The sequence below is a fragment of the Gymnoscopelus braueri genome (assembly GCF_963280865.1).
Source record: "Gymnoscopelus braueri genome assembly, chromosome: 9".
Classification (NCBI taxonomy): Eukaryota; Metazoa; Chordata; class Actinopteri; order Myctophiformes; family Myctophidae; genus Gymnoscopelus; species Gymnoscopelus braueri.
The window spans coordinates 42775492-42800948 of record NC_137610.1 but is presented as its reverse complement, the minus strand read 5'-3'; the positions used below and the strand labels follow the sequence as shown (position 1 = coordinate 42800948).

At 41.6% G+C, this 25457-nt stretch overlaps 1 protein-coding gene across 2 annotated transcripts in view; it reads right to left on the bottom strand.

Moving 5' to 3' along the window:
* Positions 1-357: 357 nt before the first annotated feature.
* The window catches only part of agbl1 (AGBL carboxypeptidase 1), a 216249-nt gene continuing 191149 nt past the window's right edge, over positions 358-25457 (bottom strand). For both annotated transcript variants that reach the window (XM_080436936.1, XM_080436937.1), the window contains exon 27: positions 358-3124. In XM_080436936.1, coding sequence (XP_080293062.1) covers positions 2809-3124 — 316 coding nt within the window. In that variant the 3' untranslated portion in view covers positions 358-2808. The remainder of the gene's footprint in view (positions 3125-25457) is intronic.

The following is a 25457-nucleotide window of genomic DNA, read 5'->3' as shown; positions in this document are numbered from 1 at the left end:
ACAGAAAATACATTTTTCGGTAGGTGTCAAAATCTCAGCCAATCAGGAGAAAGTACCCATTTTTAAGCTTAATTTGTATAGTGTTCCAGTTCAAATTTTGTCTGCTCATTTCTTAGTGTCATCACTTCCAATTTCACTTGTTTAATCTATATCCTGATTGAGTTCTCTGTCCTGGTTGGATAAAATTGGAAATGAAACAAACTACAAAAAAAAAAAAACTACAAAATACATTTTCTGTTTTATAAAGAGCTGGAGAGACATGGAGACTCTTTATATGGACAGGACACTCTATAGTAACGAGCACTATCAGAACATAGACCCATTTTGCAATTATTTGAATAATTGCAAATCACTTACCCTACCTTTAAGTGAATTTTTTATTCCGGACTTTTACTTGTAAAAGAGTATTTCTACATTGCAGTATTGATACGTTTACTTAAGTAAAACGTTTGAGTACTTTTTCCACCACTGGTCTATTCCAAACTACCGCTGCTTTTCACTGGCTTCACTGCTGACAGAATGAACTTGAAGCTGAATGAGTGAATGAATGCGGAAACATTGCGGAACGTCTGACCAACTTCTGACCAATCACAGTAGCTGGAATTGTTCTGGTAGTCGCAACATCTCGGAGGCACAGAACACCCGACATTATCCAGCCCACTCGTACCCATGAATGACATCATAGTGTAGTCTGTACCCAGCCGAACCGAAGAAACATTGGTTGTTCTGATGTAGTGATGTTGTGATGCAATGGGCTTCATCCTAACACTAACAACGCCAGTGGCAAGGACTAATAATAGTGCCACCCTAGAGCACATTCAAATGTATTTTATACATTTGATATATGATAAGAAATATAATTTCATAGAATAATTCATAGAATTTAATAGAATAACACACACTACTACATACATGTATGTAAGTAGTTGCGTACATTATGTTCCAATAATTTCTATATGAAATAATAATTCTATGCAATTATTTCCCTCTATTATATACCAATAATATATAATAGATAATAAATGCATAATAGATAAATTATAGGAACTATCGTAAGACAAAGAACCCCCTAACTATTGTTTCATGCACTTCAAGTGCCAAGTATAGAATATGGATCTCTCTTTAAGAGCAATTCTGTTCAGGACTTTATAAAAGAATGCTTATTTTCCTAAACTTCCAACATGTCATTTAGTCTATAAAAGAAAGAAAGAAACTAAGCAAAAAATTAAAGAAAAACAGAAACAAAACAAAAAAAAAGCTGGATATCAAAAAGTTTAATTAGATTTTAAGCAAATAAGTTGTATTTTTTCAACATATTCCTCTCACATACAGTATAAAGCAATGGTTCCCAAACCTTTTAGCTCGACACCAAAAGGACAAATGAAGTGAAAATAGCAGATCTACAGGCTCATATCGTGATAAGTCGTAGATCAGCTATTTTCACTACATCTTAAAACATCTTTTACATTTATGGACTTTCTTAGATTTTTTTTTTCATTTATAAAATTATTTTGAAAAATATTTATTTTTCTTTCCTTTCGAAATAACAATTAAAAACATTTAGGAAAAGAAAAAAAAGGGGCTGACTCGCGAAACACAAAAATGGGTCCGTTACCCATTGTTTGGGAAACACTGGTATAAGGGCTCTATCTTATACCTAAAAGTTTAGGCTTTGTTTTATATTTTGAAAAAACATTTTAAAATAGTTCAAATAGCCAACTACATCGACACGTTGTGAGCTTGTAGATCGGCTATTGTATTACATTATGGAGATGTCATGTTATTTTTTCTTTAAATCCTTGAAAATTTGTTCTCATTGTGATACAGATAAATAGGAACTTAAATACGTTAGTTAGTTCCATTGATCAAAGCCAGAACACAATGTTTTCACGATTTTCAAGTTGGCCCTGATCCGGAAAAGGTTGGGAACCACTGTATTACGTATTTACAATTCTGTGTCCATCGGTATGCAACTCCAACAGTACAACCAGCGTGATCTAGTCCCATTGTAAGAATGGAATGCGGAAATGCTCGTTCTATCTCAATGAGGAAGTTCCAGTGTTTGGAACTACGGCCCATAGCGGCCCGCTTTGCAGCGAGATCAAAGCGTGTCATAACTCTCTCTTTCTATGGGTCTGGGTACAACAGCAATGTTTCTTCTCTGCCGTTTGGGTTGAAAGTGTTCATCATAGATGTGGCTGTTGGTCAGCTCTGGGTTTGTCAAGAGGTCATGTAGACTTCTTGACCAACACAGAGCCCTGGCCAGGAAACTGACTGAACACATGATTCAAGGGTTACCCACCAACCAACAGCAATATGTAGAAAGCATTCACTATGAGCCTACTAGATAGTAAGCAACAAACATCTATGTTATACTGTGTAAACTATGGGACTTTACTAATTTTTACACTTAAGAAATTAAAAAGCAGGTTTTTTTTCGACAAATACTGTATGTACAAACTTATTTTTACAGTAAGTGCTACAGGGGTATATTAGTCACTTCAATTGATTCAATTGAAATGTTCATTGCTTTCTTTAAGATCCATCTCTCCATTTTCCTCTGTTTTGTCATCAGAAGCTCTAAATTGTTGTTTGCATTTTGTTTGCAATTTTCATCGGGAAACAGGCAATGTGTTTGCTCTTTTGCTGTTATTTTGCTGATTTTGTTGTTATCAAAATGACAGGATATCCCATAATGTGCGCATCCATGGCATACTGGTAAGTACAAAAGTGTGTGGAATTCCAATAGATTGATAGAACACCATATACTTTTAATACTTGATTTTGCCGATCATGTCGAGCATCCTTTTAGCTCAAGTACTGTCTGCCACCGTTACACACGTTCCTCTTCATGTGCAGCACCTCTATCACCTCGATGTCCTGGCCAATCATGTGAGGGTAGAGGCGGGACCGTAGGCTTGACTGATGTGATTGGCCCTCACAGCGTCTGATGAGGTTAAATCCCTTATGGACGTCTTCCTCGTCTTCCTCCTGCTCGTCCTCGGTGCCGGACGACGTGTTGCCGTTGACGTCCGAATCCAAGTCGGACCCTTGGAGTTTGGAGAAGCCCTCTGTGGAATATTCTATCTCCTCAACGCATGGAGGCTCGTCATCTTCAAAGCAACTATGGAGAGGAGAGGGGAGGAGAGGAGAGGAGGGCAGGAAAAGAGAAGAACAGTGCATTAAGAACAGGAAGAATGGAAGAGGAAGCAGGGGGAACTGAAGACATCAATGACAACCTAGTTTTTCTGTTCAGCTTAAAAACGACATAATGGTATTCAACATGGCAGGCTAGTAAGCAGTGCAGCTAATCAAATTAATAAGGAGCGTGGTAGGTTTAACGTGTGCCCACATTAACACTGGCACACCTATGTCTAAAACACTCATTATTACTCATTTATTTGATTAGCTGTAGCTGTTTCTTATAACAACACCTTGCTACTGTACTTGAGGTCAGCGTCACGCAGCTTTCCGTTTTAACCCTTCAGTCATTTTCAAAACAGAGTAATGGAAATGCGTCCCCCCCTCCGCGCGCACGTGCACACACACACACACACACACACACAGTAATCGGGTCACGATGAGTAGGTCTGCTATTTTTGAAAAATGTTTATAGTGAAAGTGATTAAGTATGTCTGTGTTTTTTATGAATATTAAACGAATGCAAAGTATTAGCAAGAGCTTGTGACTAAATAATAACTTTGATCCATTGGATCCATTGGTACATACAAGGTTTCCACCCGACAACCACCACGATGATGGAGGTCAATGTGACCCTGAGAGAGCGCCAGCCTCTCACGACTGACAAGCCTGACTCACACGGCACAGAATGGAACGGAATGGAGAGTCTATAGGCATGCAGTGATGGATGTTTTACTCAAGTAAAGTATCAATACCACAATGTAAAAAATACTCTGTTACAAGTAAATGTTCTGTATTCAAACTTTACATGAGTAAAAGTACAAAAGTATTGGCATCAAAGTACTCATTGTGCTCACAGAATGTCCCATTTCAAGTTTTCTAGATGTATAAAAGTCTTTTAAAAATAGCCGATAGCCGCTCACAATGCGTCGCGATGCGACCCATTGTGAGCTTGTAGATCTGTTATTTTCAAATGGCCCGAAATATATATAGGGCTTAAGTGGTTAGTGTGTTTTGTAATAATAATCCAAATCTAACTAGTAACTTAAGTTTTCATATACTTGCAGTGGTGTAAAAGTACAATATTTTCCTCTGAGATGAAGTGGAGTAAAAGTAAAATTGTAAATACTGAAGAAAGTAAAAAAAAAAAAACTAAAAATTGTACTTACATGTAAGTAAAAGTACTTGAGTACATGTACTTAGTTACTTTACAACTCTGCCTAGAACCGAATGGAGTAGGAAGCCGAGTAGGAAAGGCATTACTGGTGGTGTGAACTGAAGAGGGACGAACGGTTTGGAGGAGGTGGGCGTCCCACATGTCTCCTGCTCTGCCAGGAGGAATGACTGCAGCGTTATGTCTGAAGCGCCGTGCTCTTTTTGCCCACGTTTGATTATTCGTCAGACGTCAGGTGGGGAAACCTCGTACGTCCAAAAAGCTGTTCTCAGAATTCATATCATCGCTGTCGGCGGAAACCTCTTATCTCCGTATTTAAACTTTTTGTGTTTTATAAATTAACGCCCTACTTGATCGTACCCCAGCGGCGCTCAAAAGCTTCAAAAGTAGCAGATCTTCGCGTCGCGTTTTGAGCAAACATTTTTGAATTTGAATCCTGAAAAGTAACAGTTTTGGACATATGAGGTTTCCACCCGACGGAGACGATATTCAAAAAATAGCAAAAATCTATAATATACAAGCTTCAAAACGCAAGATCGGCTATTTTTGCTAATTTTGTGAGACACTATAGTATGACGAAGTAGGCCGTTAAAGGCAGGGTAATAACGTTTATAAAGTTTGTTCAATAACAGGTGCCCCCCCCCCATATCTCCAGCTGTTTAATAAACAGAAAATACATTTTCAGGCGGGTTGCACATTTTCAACCAATCAGGAGAGAGTATCCATTTATTAGCTTCAATTTTACATTGATCCAGTTCCAATTTTGTCTGCTCATTGTTTTGTGTCATCACTTGTTTAAGCTGTATCCTGTGTGAGTTCTCTCTGCTGATTGGATAATATGTATATCCCAACATGAAAATGCATTTTCTGTGTGAACATGTATGTATAAACAAGACCAGGAGACCAGGGGCCTGTTCCTCAAAAGGTGAATTAGAGCTAAAGCCTGGCTTTACCACCTATCCTGGCTTAATTTAGCCAGGATTAGAGCTGAGTCGGTTCCTCAAAAGGTGAATTATCTTGAAGATTAGTTTAGCCAGTTCACCCTGGCTAAGTTTAGCCTTATCCGATTCCTCAAAAGAGAATTGAAGCAAGCCTAGCTTAGTTACCATGGCAATTTAGCTGTGAAGTTAGCCTGGTCAGGAGCAGGCTAACAGCCAAGCTTTATTAATCCAGTGCCTTGTTCTTCAAGTTTTGTGAAATAGCTGTTAGTCCAATGACTCCAATCATAAACCAATGAGTTTTTCTACACTTATTCAATTCTTATGCGAAAATCAAAGATCTACAAGCCCGAAATGTTTTTGTCTTATGGCGGCCGGGGGTCCCCGGCCCCCCATGGACCCCCGCCCCCGTGGACCCCCGCCCCCGTGGACCCCCGGCCCCCGTGTACCTCCGGACCCCCGGACCCCCATGGACCTCCGGACCCCCGTGGACCCCCGGACCCCCATGGACCCCCGGACCCCCATGGACCCCCGGACCCCCATGGACCCCCGGACCCCCGTGGACCCCCGGACCCCCATGGACCTCCGGACCCCCGTGGACCCCCGCCCCCGTGGACCCCCGTATACCCCCGTATACCCCAGACCTCTGTTGGGGGTCAACGGGGGTCCGGGAGTACACGGGGGGCCCGGCCCCCCGTGTACTCCCGGACCCCCGTTGACCCCCGTGGACCGTGGACCCCCGGCCGCCAAAAGGCAAGCTTTTCCCTTGTAGATCTTCGATTTTAGAAATTTGAAATTTGAAAATTATTCTAAGTGTTTATAATTATAATTCCAACATTCACTTAAACTCCTTATGTTTAACACATTGGGTGCCAGAGGTTTATTAAAATAGTATACGTTGAGTGCCAGCATTTCTTCCATCCACTTGCGTTATACGATTCGTGCTGTGAGAAGTCCCGACGCGGAAATGCATGTAAACAAAGCGTGCGTGCGAGACGGCGGAGGGTCCCGACTAACGCCTGGAACAATAATATTTCCAACGCGACCCTCCATTGCAGCGTGATCGCCGATCGAAAACGGCTCGTTTCCACCACATTAAAAAGAAATGGAGATATTAAGCTTTTAATCAAGGAGATAACATTGAAAACGCCGACCGGAAGGATTTTTGACATGGAGCCAGATCCAGCCTCTTCTTCTCAGAAAATGCTTGGGTGATGTCAAAGTTTCGTTTTAGCGCCCCACGTGGCCCACATGTATAAAAATAGAATTGGGTCAAAAACGGTCCGGACCGTTTTCGGCACTTCTCGTTTGGACCCTCAAAAACGGTCCGGACCGTTTTTGGCATTCAATGTGTTAAACCTAACTGAATTATATATTTATGGATTTGTATATAAATTAATTGCATATTTTTGGACAACTTGTGCATTTAATTTGTCGGCAATACTTTGCCACGCTTTCTCCCTGGATCTATATTTATTGCGGCCGTGTTTCCTTTCTTGCTTATTATAAATTTTACTTCCTTGTAAGATTCCATGAGCTGCTGCAGTGCTGCTGTTCAGCCACAGAGAAGAACGCCGCTCTGGTTTTGGGCTCCATGATTGGTCAAGTTCAAGGATTCTGCTATCGACTTTCATGGTCTTTTATAGAAATAAGTGAAGCCTGGCTTCATTATCCTGGCTCGACACAGCCTGGCTTGACAAGGCCTAGCTCGACAAAGTCGCTCCTTTTCAGCCTGGCTTGGCGTTCCAGGAACCGAATAAACCAGGCTATACGGACCCGACTTTGTCAAGCCTGGATTTGACTTAAATCCAGGCTTATTTAATTCACCTTTCGAGGAACAGGCCCCTGGTTCTGCCAGACCCAGACTTCACATGACGTGTCAGCCTGTGTCTATGCCCAGAATGGAGAGTACAGTGGTTGATGAGCTTTACTTAATTACATACTTGTGACATAATAATGATGTCATGAATAGTTCGTGACGAAAGGGGGACAGATTTTTTTTTGGCTGGGGCCGGAGGACAAAGTGACAGACTTTTTTTTGGCTGGGGCCGGAGGACAAAGTGACCATGCCCATGTATGGACGAAACAGGTACAAAGCCTCATGTAAGCCCGACCCCTTGGGTCTGGCAAATATGTATGCATATTCTTCATTGTACAATTTTATCATTATTATTATACTTTTGCTTTCATACATTATTATGTTAGATTGAAGCACAGTTTGTCCCAAGTCCGAACAGCATTTCGCAGCATTTGTCACGTCAGTCAGTGACAAATAAAAACCTTCTTGATTACTGATTCCTGAACATGGAGATAAGAGGTTTCTGCCCCACAGCCACGGATACTGTATGCTTGGAGCACAATGTCACCTGTCTACTGTGATGACTCCAGGTGCTGTCAGGTGTGTCAGACGTGTGACATTAACAACCTCCAACCATTAGTTTCACTTTAAAACAACGCAGAAGGCGTTGGGTTTGTGGTTGAATCCTGTGGCAGGCTGTCTGTCCTCCTCTATACAGTACAGACAGCCTGCCCTTGAGCAGGGCAACATTACCATTGACTGACAGCTGACAGAATGTCACAACCTCGGTAATATGATTATACACGCACACACACGCACACGCACACGCACACACACACACACACGTTTTGAACCCTTTTGGGAGACAGAGACGTGTGTGTGTGTGTGTGTGTGTGTGTGTGTGCGCGTGTCTGTGTCTGTGCGTGTGTGTACTTGTATTACTATACTTGTGAGGGCCAAATGTCTACACAAGTATAGAATTAGAACATTTTACAAGAGGTATTGTTGTTAACATGGTTATCTGTTGCTTGTGCGTGCGTGCGTGCGTGCGTGCGTGCGTGCGTGCGTGCGTGCGTGCGTGCGTGCGTGCGTGCGTGCGTGCGTGCGTGCGTGCGTGCGTGCGTGCGTGCGTGCGTGCGTGCGTGCGTGCGTGCGTGCGTGCGTGCGTGCGTGCAAGGGAGAGGCAGACAGACAGACAGACAGACAGGGCTCCATAGAGGCAGGTGATGTGACGTGCACACTGATGTACACCTCACACTGTGGGCGAGAGAGAGAGAGAGAGAGAGAGAGAGGGGGGGAGGCCAGGACGAAGGGGAGGGGGTCTGGAGACGGAGACAGGAGAGAGAACAAGGAGAGACAATAAGCAAGAGAGGGAGTGTATGACCAGCATGCTGATCTCCACATCTCATTCTGTGTGTGTGTGTGTGTGTGTGTGTGTGTGTGTGTGTGTGTGCGCGTGCGTGCGCGTGCGTGCGTGTGTGCGCGCGTGCTTGTGTGCGTGCGAGCGAGAGAGAAGACACAATAAGGTGTCCATGCATGCATGCATTATGCCCTGTCACGTGTGTGTGTGTGTGTGTGTGTGCCTGCTGTGAATGACAATGTAGTATGAATGAAGCTTTCTCGGCAGAGTGGTGACAGAAGGTAATACATCCACCTCAAAAGAGTATCTTTAAACGGTCCAGCCTGGATGCAATATTACAAGCTCACAATGCATCGCAGCTTGTGGATCGGCTAGTTTTCGATCCACAATTGATTTGGTGTAGAGGGAAAAAGGAGCAGACCGAGTATAGAGCCCTGGTGGAGCCCGGTCAAACTAACATAATATGTCCAAAACTGTTACTTTTCAGGATTCAAAATCTAAAATATCTGCTATTTGATACTTTGTGTGACGTTCATCAAGTAAGTAGGGCATTCATTTACTAAAAAAAACAAGACGCCTTCTGAATCCATCATAGTCACAGAAAATGGAGCGAGTCAATACCAGATACAAGGTTGATGTCCATCAATGCTCAACTTCTCAGGACCACACAGGATTACTGTGTAATCTACAAACATGTATGCACCACACTGCCAGAAGGATTTTTCCCCCTTCTGCCCTCTCTTATCTCCAGAGATAAAATGAATTCAGCCAGGCTTTCTCTGCTGCTCTGGTATATCGTGGTAAACTGAAGTGTGGAAAGGATTCTGGCTACGCAAGACCAAGTGCATGTGATCGCAACACATGTTCATGTTTTATGCATGAGTAACGACTTGAAGCCAAAACATGACAGAGAGAAAACAGCGGAATGATGCATCGTGCATGACAAGTCAGTTATTATTGTCCCTGAAGCCAACATGAGAAATATGGTCGTTTTGATTTCCCCCTCATACTCCATTTATTTTCATCGCGCTCGTATAACAGACGCGGTCACCTAACGTTTGACAGCAGTGAATTCGATTAACCCATTAAGACCCGAGGCAGATTCTAAAAAAATGTCTTCTAAATCCTAACAGTTTTCTGAAAAAATACGTATGTTGCTATATCAGTGGTGTCCAAAACATTTTCATGTCAAGGACCCCCAAAATTATATGATTATATAAGGACCCCCATCTCAAAACATTTCGTTCCAGGGACCCCCAAAAGCAAAGATTTGAGTAAAAAAATAGCTTTAAAATGTCAAAGATTTGCACAAATTCTCAAGATCTAAAAAAAATATAGCAAAAAAGAATAACAAGCTGAGCTTGTATGAGCTTGTATATCTGTATATTTGAATAGCCAAAGTATAAATAATGGCTAAAGTGGTTAAAATGATGCTATATAATATCTAAAATGACACAGATGCTTTCCCGGTGTTAATGGCTTAAATCTGCTGGCCATGTCAAAAAAGCTCCAAGGCAAAAGATCTTTGATTCAATATTTAACTTTTGGATACAATATTTGACTGCGGTCAATTTACTTATAGCTAAACTATAGTTTCGATTAACTTCTTGGTTGAGAAAATAGGTTTATGAAGTGAAACGTAGCCTACGTTCTAATTGCGTTTTAAATTAAGCAAACTTATAATGAATTGACCCCTGCGTCCCCGCGGAGCAATTACTGCCCAGTTTAAATGTTTAGAGTTTGCAATTATTACTTGGGTTTAAGACCACGGCTGGGAGGTTACTACTAAAATGTCAACTAGATTAGGATGCTATCTCCTTAAAACCGTGGGCGTATTGCGACGCATTGTGAGCTTGTAGATCGGCTATTTTGAAAGGATTTTGGTATACATTTGAAAACTTGTGAAATGGGACATTCTGCGTGACGAGTGCTTTTACTTTTGGTAATTCAAGTATATTTTGATGCCAATACTTTTGTACTTTTACTCAAGTACATTGTATTTAAATTCCGGATTTTTACTTGTAACAGAGTATTTCTACATTGCAGTATTGATACTTTTACTTAAGTGAAAAATTTGAGTACTTTTTCCACCACTGGTGTCCTGTGTCTAAAACAGTAGACTTACAAGCTCACAACGTGTCGCATCCGGCATGCGTTGTGAGCTTGCAGGTCTGCTATTTTCGGTGTGCGACACCGTCGTACGACAATGCATAATAGTGCCTTTCTTATGTTGTGCTATATGTATCGCTTCAATAAGTGTTTTAGATGTGACCTCGCAGCTAGTTTATTTAACTCATTAAAGGAGTAGTTCACCCAAAAAAGTACTTATTTTCTATCAATTAGACACCCCATGAAGCATTTAATTCTTTGAATTCATGAAACTTTGAGTCTCCTGCCAGAGACGGTCATCAAACGGCTTAGGAATGCCACATAAACAAAAAAATCTCCATGAATCCAAGGCTTCATGGGGTGTGTAATTGATAGAAAAATAAGTAATTTTTTGGGTTAACTACTCCTTTAAGACCGGAGGACGATTCTACAAATGTCTTCTAATCCCCAGTCTCACTTTCAAGATTTTTCAAAAATGTAAAAAAAATAAATGCAGATCTACAAGCTCACAGCGCTGCACGAAGTGAGCTGGTATATCTGCAATTTATTTTATAGCCAACACAAAATAATCTAAAATGACTCGGATGCTTTCCCGATAAAAACCTCAGACAGTTGGTCAGTCTGTCCAAAAAACATTTCAAGCTCAGACCAGATTCTGGTCATAGTTTATAATGGATTATTATGTGTTTGTTTGCATTCAGGGAGCTTGAATGGATTCACACAAAGCCCTAGACTATTACAGACCATGAACAATGACAACACAACACAACACAACACAAAAACAGCCTTTAATCTATAAACACCCCATTTTGCTCACAACAGAGCGTACAATGTGTTGTATTCTGCATGTCCCAGTTGTGAAATTGTTCTCCTTTCATTATATACTTTGTTGCTGTTATAATTTTTTTGCCTTAACTTGTATTTTCTTAACCTGTATTACATGTTATATCCAGCCAGTATTAGCATATTCTGCAGAGCATGTCACACCAATATTTTGCTGCTTGTACTTGTATGAGTGAGTGACAGATATACCCATTAGAATCTCTTGAATCTAAGTGGTCCCATACAGAAGTCTGCGGGACTGGGGTTACAGTAAATGAACTTACACTTGAGAAAATGTTCAATTAAAATCTTGTTGAATAATAATTATTAATTATTTTTAGGCCGATGTCAAGGATTATATGTATTTGGCCGTGGACCCCCATCTCAAAATATGTTGTTCCAGGGACCCCCAGAAGCAAAGATTTGAGTAAAAAATGTGCCCTTTAACACATTGGGTGCCAGAGGTTTATTAAAATAGTATACGTTGAGTGCCAGCATTTCTTCCATCCACTTGCGTTATACGATTCGTGCTGTGAGAAGTCCCGACGCGGAAATGCATGTAAACAAAGCGTGCGTGCGAGACGGCGGAGGGTCCCGACTAACGCCTGGAACAATAATATTTCCAACGCGACCCTCCATTGCAGCGTGATCGCCGATCGAAAACGGCTCGTTTCCACCACATTAAAAAGAAATGGAGATATTAAGCTTTTAATCAAGGAGATAACATTGAAAACGCCGACCGGAAGGATTTTTGACATGGAGCCAGATCCAGCCTCTTCTTCTCAGAAAATGCTTGGGTGATGTCAAAGTTTCGTTTTAGCGCCCCACGTGGCCCACATGTATAAAAATAGAATTGGGTCAAAAACGGTCCGGACCGTTTTCGGCACTTCTCGTTTGGACCCTCAAAAACGGTCCGGACCGTTTTTGGCATTCAATGTGTTAAAATACATATATATTCAAAGACTTGCAAAAAAATTCAAGATATTTCAAAAATAGCAGATCTACAAGCTCATAGCGCGGCACTTGGTGCCACGCTATGAGGTTGTATATCTGCTATTTTTGAATAGCCAAAGTATAAAATATGGTCAAAGTGATTAAAATCTAAAATGACATTTAGATACATATTCAATTTTAAAAGACAGATTCAGTGGCGGTTTTGTCTTATCCATTTGAATTAATGTTGGATGATTTCGATAGCAATTCCCAGAGAGTGTCACATTTGACAGGGGTCACTGATTTGTATCACACACCATATTGGGAGATGTGTGAGTGCAGAATGTGAGTGATGAACGCACTCCTCTGACTCAGTATGGCGGCCGTGCCCCTGAGCAATGGGGTACTTAACCCCCAATCACTCCAATGGAACCGCTCAGTGTACATATACGGCTCCCAGGTGTGCGTGGGTATGTGCGCGTGTGTGCGTGCATGTGTGAAGGTGTAGAACTGCATGGTTGTAGTTGTAACAGGGCATTGTGAAATAAATGCATGAAATAAATGGAGGATAGATGGTTAGTGACACACATGGGGGGAGGTCGGTGCCCTTGCTCGTGGGCACACCGGGAACCATTGTATTTGACATGTCCTGTATACCAGTGGTGGAAAAGTAAAAAATGTTTTACTTAAGAAAAAGTATCAATACTGCAATGTAGAAATACTCTGTTACAAGTAACACTCAGCAATTGAATTACTTGAGTAAAAGTACAAAAGTATTGGTATCAAAATGTACTACCAAAGTAGAAAGTACTCATTATGTAGAAGGTCCCATTTCACAAGTTTTAAAATGTATAAAACTAGAGGTCCGGGCGCCCGTAACATTACTTGAGTAAATGTACTTACTTACTTACTTTACACGACTGAGAACTGCATGGTTGTAGCAGGGCATTGCAAAATACATACATGAAATAAATGGAGGTCAGTCAACCTTCCTCAGGATAAGTAAAGGGACACACATGGGAGGGGGGGGGGGGGTCTTAGCCCTTGCTTGTGGGCACACCGGGAACCATTGTATTTGACATGTCCTGTATACAGTACTTCCAGCTGATGTGCAGTGGAGCCTGACAGATGGACAAAAAACAAAACAACGCTAAGTTCATTCAACTGAGCACATTCGCAGTGGTGGAAAGTAAACTTAGTACATTTACTCAAGTACTGCACTTAAGTACAACTTTGAGGTACTTTTACTTTACTGAGGTATTTCCAATTTTCAATACTTTTACTTCTACTCCACTACATCTCAGCGGCAAATATTACTCCACTTCAATTATTTGACAACTTTAATTACTTTAGTTATTATTACAAAACATGCATTAACCACTTCAGCCCTATGAATACTTGGGCTATTTGAAAATAGGCGATCTACAAGCTCACAACGGGTTGCTTAGCGACGTGTTGTGAGCTTGTAGATCTGCTATTTTCAAAGCATTTTTATACATTTGGAAACTTGTGAAATGAAACATTCTGCAAAATAAGTACTTTCACTTTCAGTACTTAAGTATATTTTAATGGGAATATTTTTGTACTTTTACTCAAGTCAATTCTGAAATACCAGACTTTTATTTGTAACAAGAGTATTTCTACATTGTGGTATTGGAACTTTTACTTCAGTACAAAATGTGAGTACTTGTTCTACCACTGCACAGCGGGAATCATTGTATTTGTCCTGTGTATACTGTACTTCCAGCTGATGTGTAGCGGAGCCTGACAGACGGACACAAATGTCAACACCAACGCCATAAGATTCAGCTGAGAATCCTAAAGCTAAACCAAGAGTCATGAAAGTCTCGTTACAAAGGCATAGTGGAACTCTCCTGGGTACACCATATGAGAGAGAGAGAGAGAGAGAGAGAGAGAGAGAGAGAGAGAGAGAGAGAGAGAGAGAGAGAGAGAGAGAGAGAGAGGAGGATCAGTGATCAAAGTAGACAAAGAAAAGAATATCACACAAAAGGAAAAATAAATAGAAACAGACAGAGGGGGACACGGAGAGAGAGAGATGGAGATCAAGAGAGGAAGAGAGAGAGAGAGCATGTTTTGTCTCTCATCCAGAGAGTACAGAGTACAAGAGGGGGAGTTGGCCTTTATAACTCCATGCTCACTCTCACACTTAAGACTTTAAAAATAAAAAAAAGAAATCACTTCCTTTCACACAGATCTCTTTTATGTCCTGGAGTGTGCTTCCCTGAACACCTCCTCGGGGGAACAAGTCTTAAGTAATTAAAAAAGAAAAGTTGGCCGGGGATAATTTGAGTCACAGTCCCCGTGTTAACAGACTGGAGGCAGTGGCATGGTAGACCTCTCTCTCTCTCTCTCTCTTGTCCTCTCTCCTGGAAAGACAATTATAGTAGATAAAAGGATGGATGGATATACTGTGTGTGTGTGTGTGTGTGTGTGTGTGTGTGTGTGTGTGTGTGTGTGTGTGTGTGTGTGTGTGTGTGTGTGTGTGTGTGTGTGTGTGTGTGTGTGTGTGTGTGTGCCTGTGCCTGTGCCTGTGCGCATGTATTTGTTTACATAATGTGCTTATACATGTGATTACCAATTGATGTTGTTAATGGGAGGATAGCTATAATCAAGTACATGTGTGTTTGTGTACGGTAACCAAAGGAACCAAAGGAACTCGACAAGTCGAAACACATGGACGAAGCTCGGTCTTAATAATAATAATAACGGCTGCTGGTAAATGGTTTAATCCCAGAGACTGCAAATGCTTCCCTAACTAGTGTATTTTGACAATTTATTGTATGTTTGGTGGTTTTAATGTTTTGTTATTTGCTACACTGTCATTTGTTGCTTTTATTGTCTTGTTTTGCTGTGTTGTAAAAAAAAACATTACATGTTGTTGAAACCTTTTTGTAGTGCTGCTATCTTGGACGGGGCTCCCTTGAAAAAGAGATGTTGTACAGTATCTCAAAGGGATTTACCTGTATAAATAAAGGTCTAAAAGAATTCACAGCTGAGCCTTTATCTGTGCGCAACGGACCCAAAGCACAGGGCGGAAAACAGCTACCTTTGACGGTTCCCAGAATGGCTGGGTGCCAACCAGGGCGAGCCGTTAATAAACTTCCCGTTTCTTTTCCTTGTCCACTTTGTACACTCTACCACAGTGGTTTCATCTTCTCACGCCCACTTTGTACACTCTACTATAGTGGTTTTAAACGGTATGCCGTGGTACCATCTTCTCATGCCCACTTTGTACACTTAACCACAGTGGTTTCAAACAGTTTGTCATGGTACAAGTCAAGCGTGGAAACCAGACAAATTTGCCCTCGGCAGGTTTGGTCTGGCCCCGCTCGGTTGTGATTGGATTTAGCTGCCCCCTAAGTTGTGGGGCACCAATCAGGGCCCAGTATGCAAATGTAGGGCGGGTTCATCACCAGAGGCATTTTTTTTAAAACCAACCCCTTGGAAATGCAGGTTCCAAACAGAGATTCCAGACTAATATCTACACAGTGATATTAGTCTGACCATGCCAGGCTGGTACAAGTCCAGGTGTGATACAATTAAGTAATTAGGGTTTAATTGGTTAAGTTAGAGTCCTGTTCCATTCCTGTGACTTATTGGAATCATTAATTTAGCTGTATCAAATAAATAAATAACAGCTGTGTCTCAAATAATTTCCACCTTACGGAGAAGTAGATGACAATACCTTGTACATATTACTACCGGGCCCCATGGGGAATTATGTCTGATGCCCCCACTTCTGTTCCCTCTCTATATATCTTCATCATAAAAACTGAATGAATGAACGGCTTTGCCCAGTTTTGCAGAGATATATAATAGCACACATTTCAGTATATCTCTTCCAATTTAACCCATTGAGACCGGGAACGCATCTGTGTGTCATTTTTAGATGTCTTTGGCTATTCAAAAATAGCAGATATACAAGCTCATAGTGCACTCGGTGCCGCGCTATGAGCTTGTACTTGTAATTCGTGGCTAAATCTTGGATTACATATATTTTTCAAAGCGAACATTTGTAAAATATTTAGTTCTAGGGACCCCCAGAAGCAAAGATTGTAATTACAAATGTCCGCCAAAAAAAATAGAAAAGAAAATCTAATATTTGCACAACTTTTCATGATTTTTCAAAAATAGCATAGCAGATCTACATTGCCGCACTATGAGCTTGTATATTTGCTATTTTTGAACATCCAAATAAATCTAAAAATGACACACAGATGCGTTCCCGGACTTAAAGGGTTAATCAAGTGTGACACTTTCATTCTATTGTGTAAGATCGTGACCGGTGACATTCATCATATTGGGGGGACAGGCTAGGGGGGGGGGGCAGGCTGTACCTCCTGATAAACTGTGTTGTAAAGCATTACCGTTAGCATTACCGTCAGTCATCAATTGACTTTTGAAATAAACATGTTGACATTGTTAAAATAAAAGTGAGTGCTGTGGCTTTTGGATGCTATGTCTCCAGAGAGAATGGAGTTTATAGTTTCTCTATAACAACTAAAGAGATTTACATTCATGTCACTTATTGTCTCAACAATACAACTTTGGAACTCTTCATGGAGTTTCCCAGCAGAGTTTGATATCCAATGCGCTGCCGGGAAGAACACACTCATTTTGGCTTCCCTTTGCGACATGATATCATATTTTTTGACAATAAATTGACTGTTCTGGCCCTGCTTATGTAATGCATGCACAAGGCGGGATTGTTCAAGCCTGGTTTGACTTATTGTTGACAAAGACATGAAGCAGCTTGAGCTTTCAGAGGGAGTCCTCTAACCAAGCTTTCTCAGGTCACAACCAGCTGAACTTGAGCGCCACGAGGCACGCCCGAGCCTGGCACAAGAGGACAGTGTACCCGTTGCAGTGTAACTGCCTTTGTTCAGTGTTTTTACCAACCATTTTACGAGTTGGGACTGGGAGCACGTAAAAATAGACGGTAAAACAATATGGACGAAGAGAACCGTCATGTGCAGTGGTGGAATAAGTACTCACATATTTTACTTAAGTAAAAGTAGCAAAACCACAATGTGAAAATACTCTGTTACAAGTAAAAGGCCTAGCTGTGTTCAAAATATTACTTGTAAAAGTACAAAAGTGTTGGCATCAAAATATACTTAAAGTTCCAAAGTAAAAGTACTAATGTTTGAAAACAGCAGATCTACAAGCTCACAACGCGTCGCGATGCGACGCGTTGTGAGCTTGTAGATCGGCTATTTTCAAATAGCCTACTGTATGTATACAATAGGGCTAAAGTGGTTAATGGATGTTTTATAATATAGTAATTTATATCTGCAAAGTAACTAGTAACTGAAGTTTTCAAATAATTGAAGTGGAGAAAAAGTACAATATTTGCCTTTGAGATGTAGTGGGGTAGAAGTAAAAGTATTGCAAATTGGAAATACTCCAGTAAGGTAAAAATACCTCAACATTTTACTCAACACATTGAGTGCCAGGTACTATGCATCCAAATCGTCCTCAGAGTGCCAGCCTTTTTTACCGTGTTTTGACGATCTTTGGACAGGCGCAGAAGCCACAACGTGCACCAGGATGTAAACAAAAAGTGTCCGGGGGATGGGGGAGGTTCCCCAAAAATAGCAAGCTTGTAGATCTGCTATTTTTGAAAAATCGTGAAATGTGTGCTAATCTTTGAATATATATATATTTTTTAAGCGAACATTTGTTACTCAAATCTTTACTTCTGGGACCCCCTGGAAATAAATATTTTGAGATGGGGGTCTGCGGTCAAATATATCATTTTGGGGTCCTTGACATGAAAAAGTTTGAAAACCACTGATATTATAGCAAAACATACGTTTTTTTTTTGTTAGAATTTAGAAGACATTTGTAGAAGCAAAGATTTGAGTAAAACATTTTTGCTTTAAAAATTGCTTTTAAAAATGATTTCCCGTCTATCCACTGGAACAAGATTTTTTTTTACCGCGATCGGCCATTTTAGAGCGATCACCCGTTGAAAATGGCTGGTTTTCACCCCAAAAAAAAGGATCAGAGCTAGAAGTGTTTTTCTCCAAATCCTATCATTGTGGCGGACGGACGTGACGTTTTTTTGGGATGACGTCACAGCCGTCGATTCCTTCTAGCACAGACGAGGGATCATTCCTAAGTTGCGTTAGAGCGCCCTAAAAAAATAGTTTTTTGAAAAGACGTAGATCTACTTTTTCGGCGATTCAAATCCACCGTATTGGAACTTCCGGTTCCCGAAAAGCAACCGGAAATGACTGCTATTGGCTGCAACCGCAGCGAGGGCGGGTCTTCACTCGGTAGAACCAATAGAAGCCCTAATAATTCCACCTCTTAATTTTAAAATGAATGGGACCACAGTTTACTAAAAGCATATCATGATAATTGAAAAAAGACTAAGCAAAAAAACCTAGGGAATCATTTTGTTTAACGGGAGTTCCAAGGCAAAAATGTTCCCATTGCCCCACAATGAGACAATGGTGGGAAAAGGAAATACGACAGAAACAAAGGTAAAAGGTTACGGTCTGTTGGATTATAACCGTAATGGTCTAGACTCATTTAAATGCCAGATCATACTTCTAATTAACCTGTGTATTAACTGGAAACTGTGAATTAGATGAGAGCTTAACTCTAACCAAAACACATAATCATGTCTGTAATTACTGCTTCTCATACTGACACCAATAAATGTGTCCAATAAATAATAGACTATGAACACAAGTGTCGGTGCAAGAGAATGCACTATACTGCTGTTTTAAGTTCACAGAGCTGTGTACCTTGCCATATAGTGCAGTGGTGAGTCTCCTATTGACCGATGACCCGGTCATCAAATGATTGGCTCATGGATTGTGACAAAAACTAAAAGATATCCATGAATTCAAGGCTTTATGGGGTGTGTAATTGATAGAAAATAAGTCATTTTTTGGGGTAAAGGCAAGTACTCCAGTACTTTTCAATACAAGTTAAAACTATAACAGCAAAGCAACTTTTCCCTTGTCGTTGAGTAATATTTGACCAGGAGTATCTATACTTTGACTCAAGTGCCAGAGTTGAGTACTTTGTACTCCCTGGATGCTGTACTTAGCAGTGTTTTACATCACATCCATAAGTCAAACAACTTGTACAGCCACATATTTCAACACTATGGTAGCGTAGCGCAGAAATAAATGCTGTTCCAAGTGTCCTTGCCAACCCAGCAGCAGATAACAGTTCTGGTTTATTCTTATCAGCCAATATTGCAAAATGGCTAAACTTCAGCGATATTGAATGGGCTGTCAAGGCCACAAGAGTAACACCTGTGAATTGTTGCCCCGTGCAATTAGAATAGTGCAAGTCTGCGAGGCAGCCATCTTGTATCTCCATATTTCATCTTTTTATGTTTTCACAAATTAACGTCGTATTTTATACTGTGTATACAGCGTTGGTTCTCAAAGTGGGGTCCGGGGACCCCCAGGGGTCCTTGGGGGGGTTCCAGGGGGTCCCCAGCCAAATGTGTTAATATAGCGTCACAATAATTGTAACCACTTTAACCTTTTATATTTGAGTGAATATTTGAGCAAATCTTTGAATATAATATTTTTTTAAGCGAACATTTGTAACTCAAATCTTTGCTTCTGGGGGTCCCTGGAACAAAATATTTTGACATGGGGGTCCGCGACCAATTACATATCATTTTGGGGGTCCTTGACATGAAAAAGTTTGAGAACCACTGGTATACAGTGTCAGGCAAAATTAGCAAAAAATAACTGGTCTACAGGCTCACACCACGTCACAATGAGGTTGCGGATCAGCCATTTTTGCATTTATGTACTGCCTGTCTTTCTAATGGTATTAGCTGTCTGTCTTTCTAATTGTATTCATGTATTAGCTGTCTGTCTTTCTAATTGTACTCATGCAGTGCCTGTCTGTCTTTATAATGAATTCATGCAGTGCCTGCGTCTGTCTTTCTAATTGTACTCCTGCTGTGCCTGTCTGTGTGTCTGTATATTGGTATAGTGGTTTGTCATCTGTTGTCTCCGTCTGTCTAATATGCTTTAGATTATTTCCCCATATGTGTGTCTGTCTTTCTGTCTTACAGTCAGTCAGTCAGTCTTACAGTCAGTCAGTCAGTCAGTCAGTCAGTCAGTCTCTCTCTCTCTCCCTCTCTCTCATCAAAGCGAGCAAGACAAACACAATGTTCATAATCAATCCCTCTCCTTCCAAATGATATCTATCCCAGTGTTTACACTTGAGATCCTATTAGCTCTGTTGTCAGGGGCGACCAATCAGGTGTGACCGCATCGGCGGGAACCAATGGGCTGTGACGGTATCATTAGCTTTAGAGGCGAGGGAACGGCACGACAAACAAAGCAGCACGGCTCACCGGTGGAGAGCCATGTGTTAGATTTTCTATTAAGACGCTGAAAAACAAGCTGGGAGGGAGAGAGAGAGAGAGAGAGAGAGAGAGAGAGAGAGAGAGAGAGAGAGAGAGAGAGAGAGAGGACATGACATGACATGACATGACATGACATGACATGACATGACATGACATGACATGACAAAACTTGAGATGTTTTTTCGTTCTGAATTCCCCCAAAAATTACCCACTTTTCTCCCCAATTTAGTCATTATGGCAATTGATTCCTCCCCACACACACTTGTGTGTTGTCACTGCTGTTGTATCCCACTGATTCACCTGCCAGTGAGGAGCCAGGAGGATGTAGAGTCTTCTACATGTGGGACAATCAATTTGACTTCTCATTAACTAATTATTTAATCGTTCCTACTCTGTTCTTCTTGGAAGCATTGTCCTGAACAGAAACATAGTTCTGTGCATGGTACATTAGCCGCAAAACATTTGCAATTTCCAGCACATGCATTTGATCAGCTCTCGACACCCTTTTGACGCCTCTGGCATCACTGTTCAAAATGGACACCAGCCATCGTCCTCACTTTTCACCCATCCCCAATCTGCAGGTGAAGGAATCTCTAGGTTTACAATTTGGGACTGTCCCCAGATGAGACCAGCTTGAAAGACTGCTCTCTTCACATGTTGACGAAGTGCCTCTTTTGTCGGTGGAATATTTTCCACTTTGCGATTTCAATGAGCGGAGAGAGGAGAAGTTCTTCTGAGGACAACAATGAACCTCTCTACTTCATCCATATCATCATTTGTTACTTCTGCCAGTGCATGCGAGAGATGATAGAAGACTTTCCCCAAGTTTGGCATTAAATTACATCATAATGTCCCACACAGTCTTTTTGCCGATCCCAGATATGGCAGAAACATTATCGCATTCCGAAACAGCGTGCATGAAACAGCGTGCATGAACCCCCAGGAGAGTTCAGGGCCAATGTGAGTGGCAATGGTGTGTGCAGCAATGTGCCAAAACTTTTTCCCATGTCCAAATGCCAACCACAGTTCTTGTGCCTAAACTTTGTCCTCATGTCCAACTGCCAACCACAGTTCACAACCATTCATAACACTTGCCATTGTGATAGCCAACACAACCACATCTGTGTCCGTTGCATGAATGACGACACTTCTGTACCCCCGCTGGTAGGAGTGCCAGGCATGTAGCAACATTCGTGAATCAGCCTCCTCATGTGTACATGGTTGAAGTTGAGAAACATCAGAAGGGGGGTTTGATCTAACCTCTTCTTCATGGGTTGTGAGAAGTGTTTTCCCATCTGGAACAACCATTGTTTCCAGAGAAGTTGCGAGGAAGCCGAATAATGTATTTTAGTTGGAATCTACACGAAGGAAGCTGCTCCAGTGTCGTGGCACGGATGTCTGTTCAGTCACATGGAGTGGTATGCCGGTGCCACGACCAGGCCTGGTTCCTTGAGACTGTCTGTTCTGCACGTGTCCCACACCACATCAACACGCATCACAGTTTCCTCGTCCAACTTTCGTGCAATGTACGGAAGGAACATAGTCCTACATAGTACATAGTCACCGAATGTACTGACCACACTGTTATTATGTTACTGCTCTAACTGATGGACTATGGCAGCATCATCAAAAATACAAACTACTCCTTTGGGGGTATCACCAGGACGTGGTGCTAAAGTTTCCAAACAGGGCAAGAGATCAGCTTTACAGATTGGTGGGCGCATTGTATTGATACCTTCAGCCAATGCCGTTGGCCACGCCGGGCACTCGGGTTCAAAGAATGTGTCAAGATCACAATCTCTAGCTTGGCAAGCAATGTAGGCTACATTCGTGAAACTGCACGTCACTTTTCACACTTGTTATCTTCACCTGCGACTTTGAAGATGTTTTCCTAAGCTTTGATTTGATCAGAGGTAGATTGTTCTTTGCAATGTTATCATAGACATGATACTGTAGAAGGATTCTTGAGTCGCTTCTCCACAAATCCATTGAATTGCGTTCTGCCAATGTCCTCCACAGATCGCACACAGGTCGCTACCACTTCATCAGGCACAATGACTTTGGTGTCAAGCACATACAAGTCGTTACGGTCTTCTGAGAATGGATTCCCAAGCTTTTCGTACTTATTCCTATAACGGAATTCCTATAAGGAGTTATTGAGATCTGATGCAAAGTCTTTCTGGATACAAGGTAATTGCTCGTGGTGGCGGACATCAGTTTTCCTCCGTCTCTGAAACTGGTCCTCAAACTCACTTTCAAAGATGGTTGATTCTACATTAGCATTAACATCAGCAAATAAAAAATGCACACAATACAACGTGTAGAAAAACTTTCAAAACGATTTAACTCCAGCATGAGATGAGCACGACTGTGTCCGCGAGTTAGTTTCACAGGACTTTGTGTGGGGGCTCACTGCCTCTCAATGCAAATGGATACTAAACCTAAACGACGTGTGAAAACAAGAATGCTGCAAACCGCTCATATAAAGCCTTCCGTGTGAAAAGCTTTACTGTTTACGTTGGTTTCTTGTGTAGGATTAAAAATAGCAGCGCCAATACGCTACCGACGATAGTTTATTGAATGATCAGTGGTCAGCAAAGCTTAGCATGTATCGTCAAGTCAGACGAATGTAAACCTTTTACTCTCGGGCAATGGGCTTCAAAATAAGAGTACTGTTGGCAAATTATAGACTTAAAAACAAAAATAAGAGCGCTTTTAAGTATTGGAAAGTATGTGTTTGACTTATGGTCGGTGGAATTTAAAATAAGAGCACAGTTGACCTGTAATATGCCGTTTTTGAAGAATGAGTTTTCACTGTTGCTATTATTTAAAATATTAAATAAGTGTGAACCCATAGTAATATGATCTCTTGTGAAAGAATACCCCTAAAAATATAACATGAGGCTCAGATGAAGCAGTTACTTTGGAGTAACACTGGTTTCAATCAAATTTACCATAAAAACAGACTGTAATTTGCAAAATGAATCTACAGAAACTTCAAAAAGTTATGAGGTGTCAAAGATTGGAATACAAAACCTAATTGAAATGGCTAAGATTGGCTTCCAAAGGTTTGCAGGAGTGCTCCGTTTTGAACAAAATGCCTCAAATCACGAACACAGCTTGAAATGTCTGTGAAATTGTGCACTCATGGTGGCGCTATAACAGACCGATTCGTGTTTTTACCTATAACTGCACCGATCTGTGTAAAACTTTGTAGCAACACGTCTTCATCTCCTGTCGCTCTCTCTGATGTATACAACTGAATAAAGCAGAAAGAATACACAGCTACCACACACACACACGCACCCACACACACACACACACACACACACACACACACACACACACACACACACACACACACACACACACACACACACACACACACACACACACACACACACACACACACACACACACACACACACACAAAGGATATCTAGTCGGACACACAAGTGCAGGCACACACAAATACAATTACAATGCATACAAATAGCACCACTCACTGTTATTGCTGGCTCTTACAGTTTGGAAAAACGACAGCTCTTTCAATTCTGTACAAATCACTGCAATCTTCCTGCAATAAACTTGTTTGATCAAAGCCTTTTGTCAACAGCAAGTAGATCAAACTATTTCACATTCATATGCACACACCCGCACTTGCACACACACACACACACACACACACTCAAACTTGTCCTACACAGACACACACTTTGTCTGACAAGCCGGCGAACACAAACACAAACGCACACACAAACGCACGCATGCACGCACGCACGCACGCATTCACAAACACACACACACACGCACAAACACTCTCTTCCCCTCCCCCCCACCCCCTGGGAGACCACACGTAGCGGCTATAGGCCCTCGCAGCATGAATCATTTTATTACCGTGGTAATCAGAGAGCGACACAATGAACCGTAATGGGATTATTTATCAGGACTAAATGAAGGGAATACGTAATGGGATTATATTTGTCTGACAGTCACACAAACCGAGCCCTGTGGTCCTCCTCGTCATCATCATCATGCTATCACACAGATCTGTGTCAGGGCGGCCGGTATTACATAGCATCCTCCATGCACTGCTGTGGGCTGAGCCCCGTATTATACTGTAGCTCCAACCACTGTGGGCTGAACCCGGGACAGAGGCGTGATGCACCATGAGGGAGCGGTAATAATGAGATAAGACAACTCACGACTCTGTGAGGTATAACGTGGTGCCGCTGTGATCACACACACACACCTCCATCATGCACGGTGCAGGAGTGACAGCTGATAGATGCCACCGCAGGGCCAACGCTGTGCGGTATCGCAGAGCCGCAGATATAAACAGCCATTCCTCATTCAGGCGCCGTTCCGCTACACCACCACACGGTGCTCAACATCAGGTCTGCGGGCTTCGAACCTGTCTCTGCCGATTATAATCATGGACAGGAACTAAGGTGACCAGACGTCCCGGTTTGGCCGGGATTTGTCCCTGTTTTTAAACTGGGTGTCCCGAGTCCCGACACATCATTTCTAAAACGTCCTGGTTTTCAACATTCACTACCAAATTGTCCCTTGTTTTGATTGCTAACATAGATGTTTATCATGTTCCGTTCTTTTGAAAGGACTAGGTGTGCTAATGTCACCAGGTGAAAATTTTACTTCAAAGAAATGTCAAAAAAAATTGTCAAAAGTATCAAAAGTAGCAGATCTACAATGTGTTGCGTTGTGATGCTTTGTGAACTTGTAGATTTGCTACTTTTGTGAAACAATAGGTCCCGATTCGGCCTTCAAATCCAGTCCCATATTGC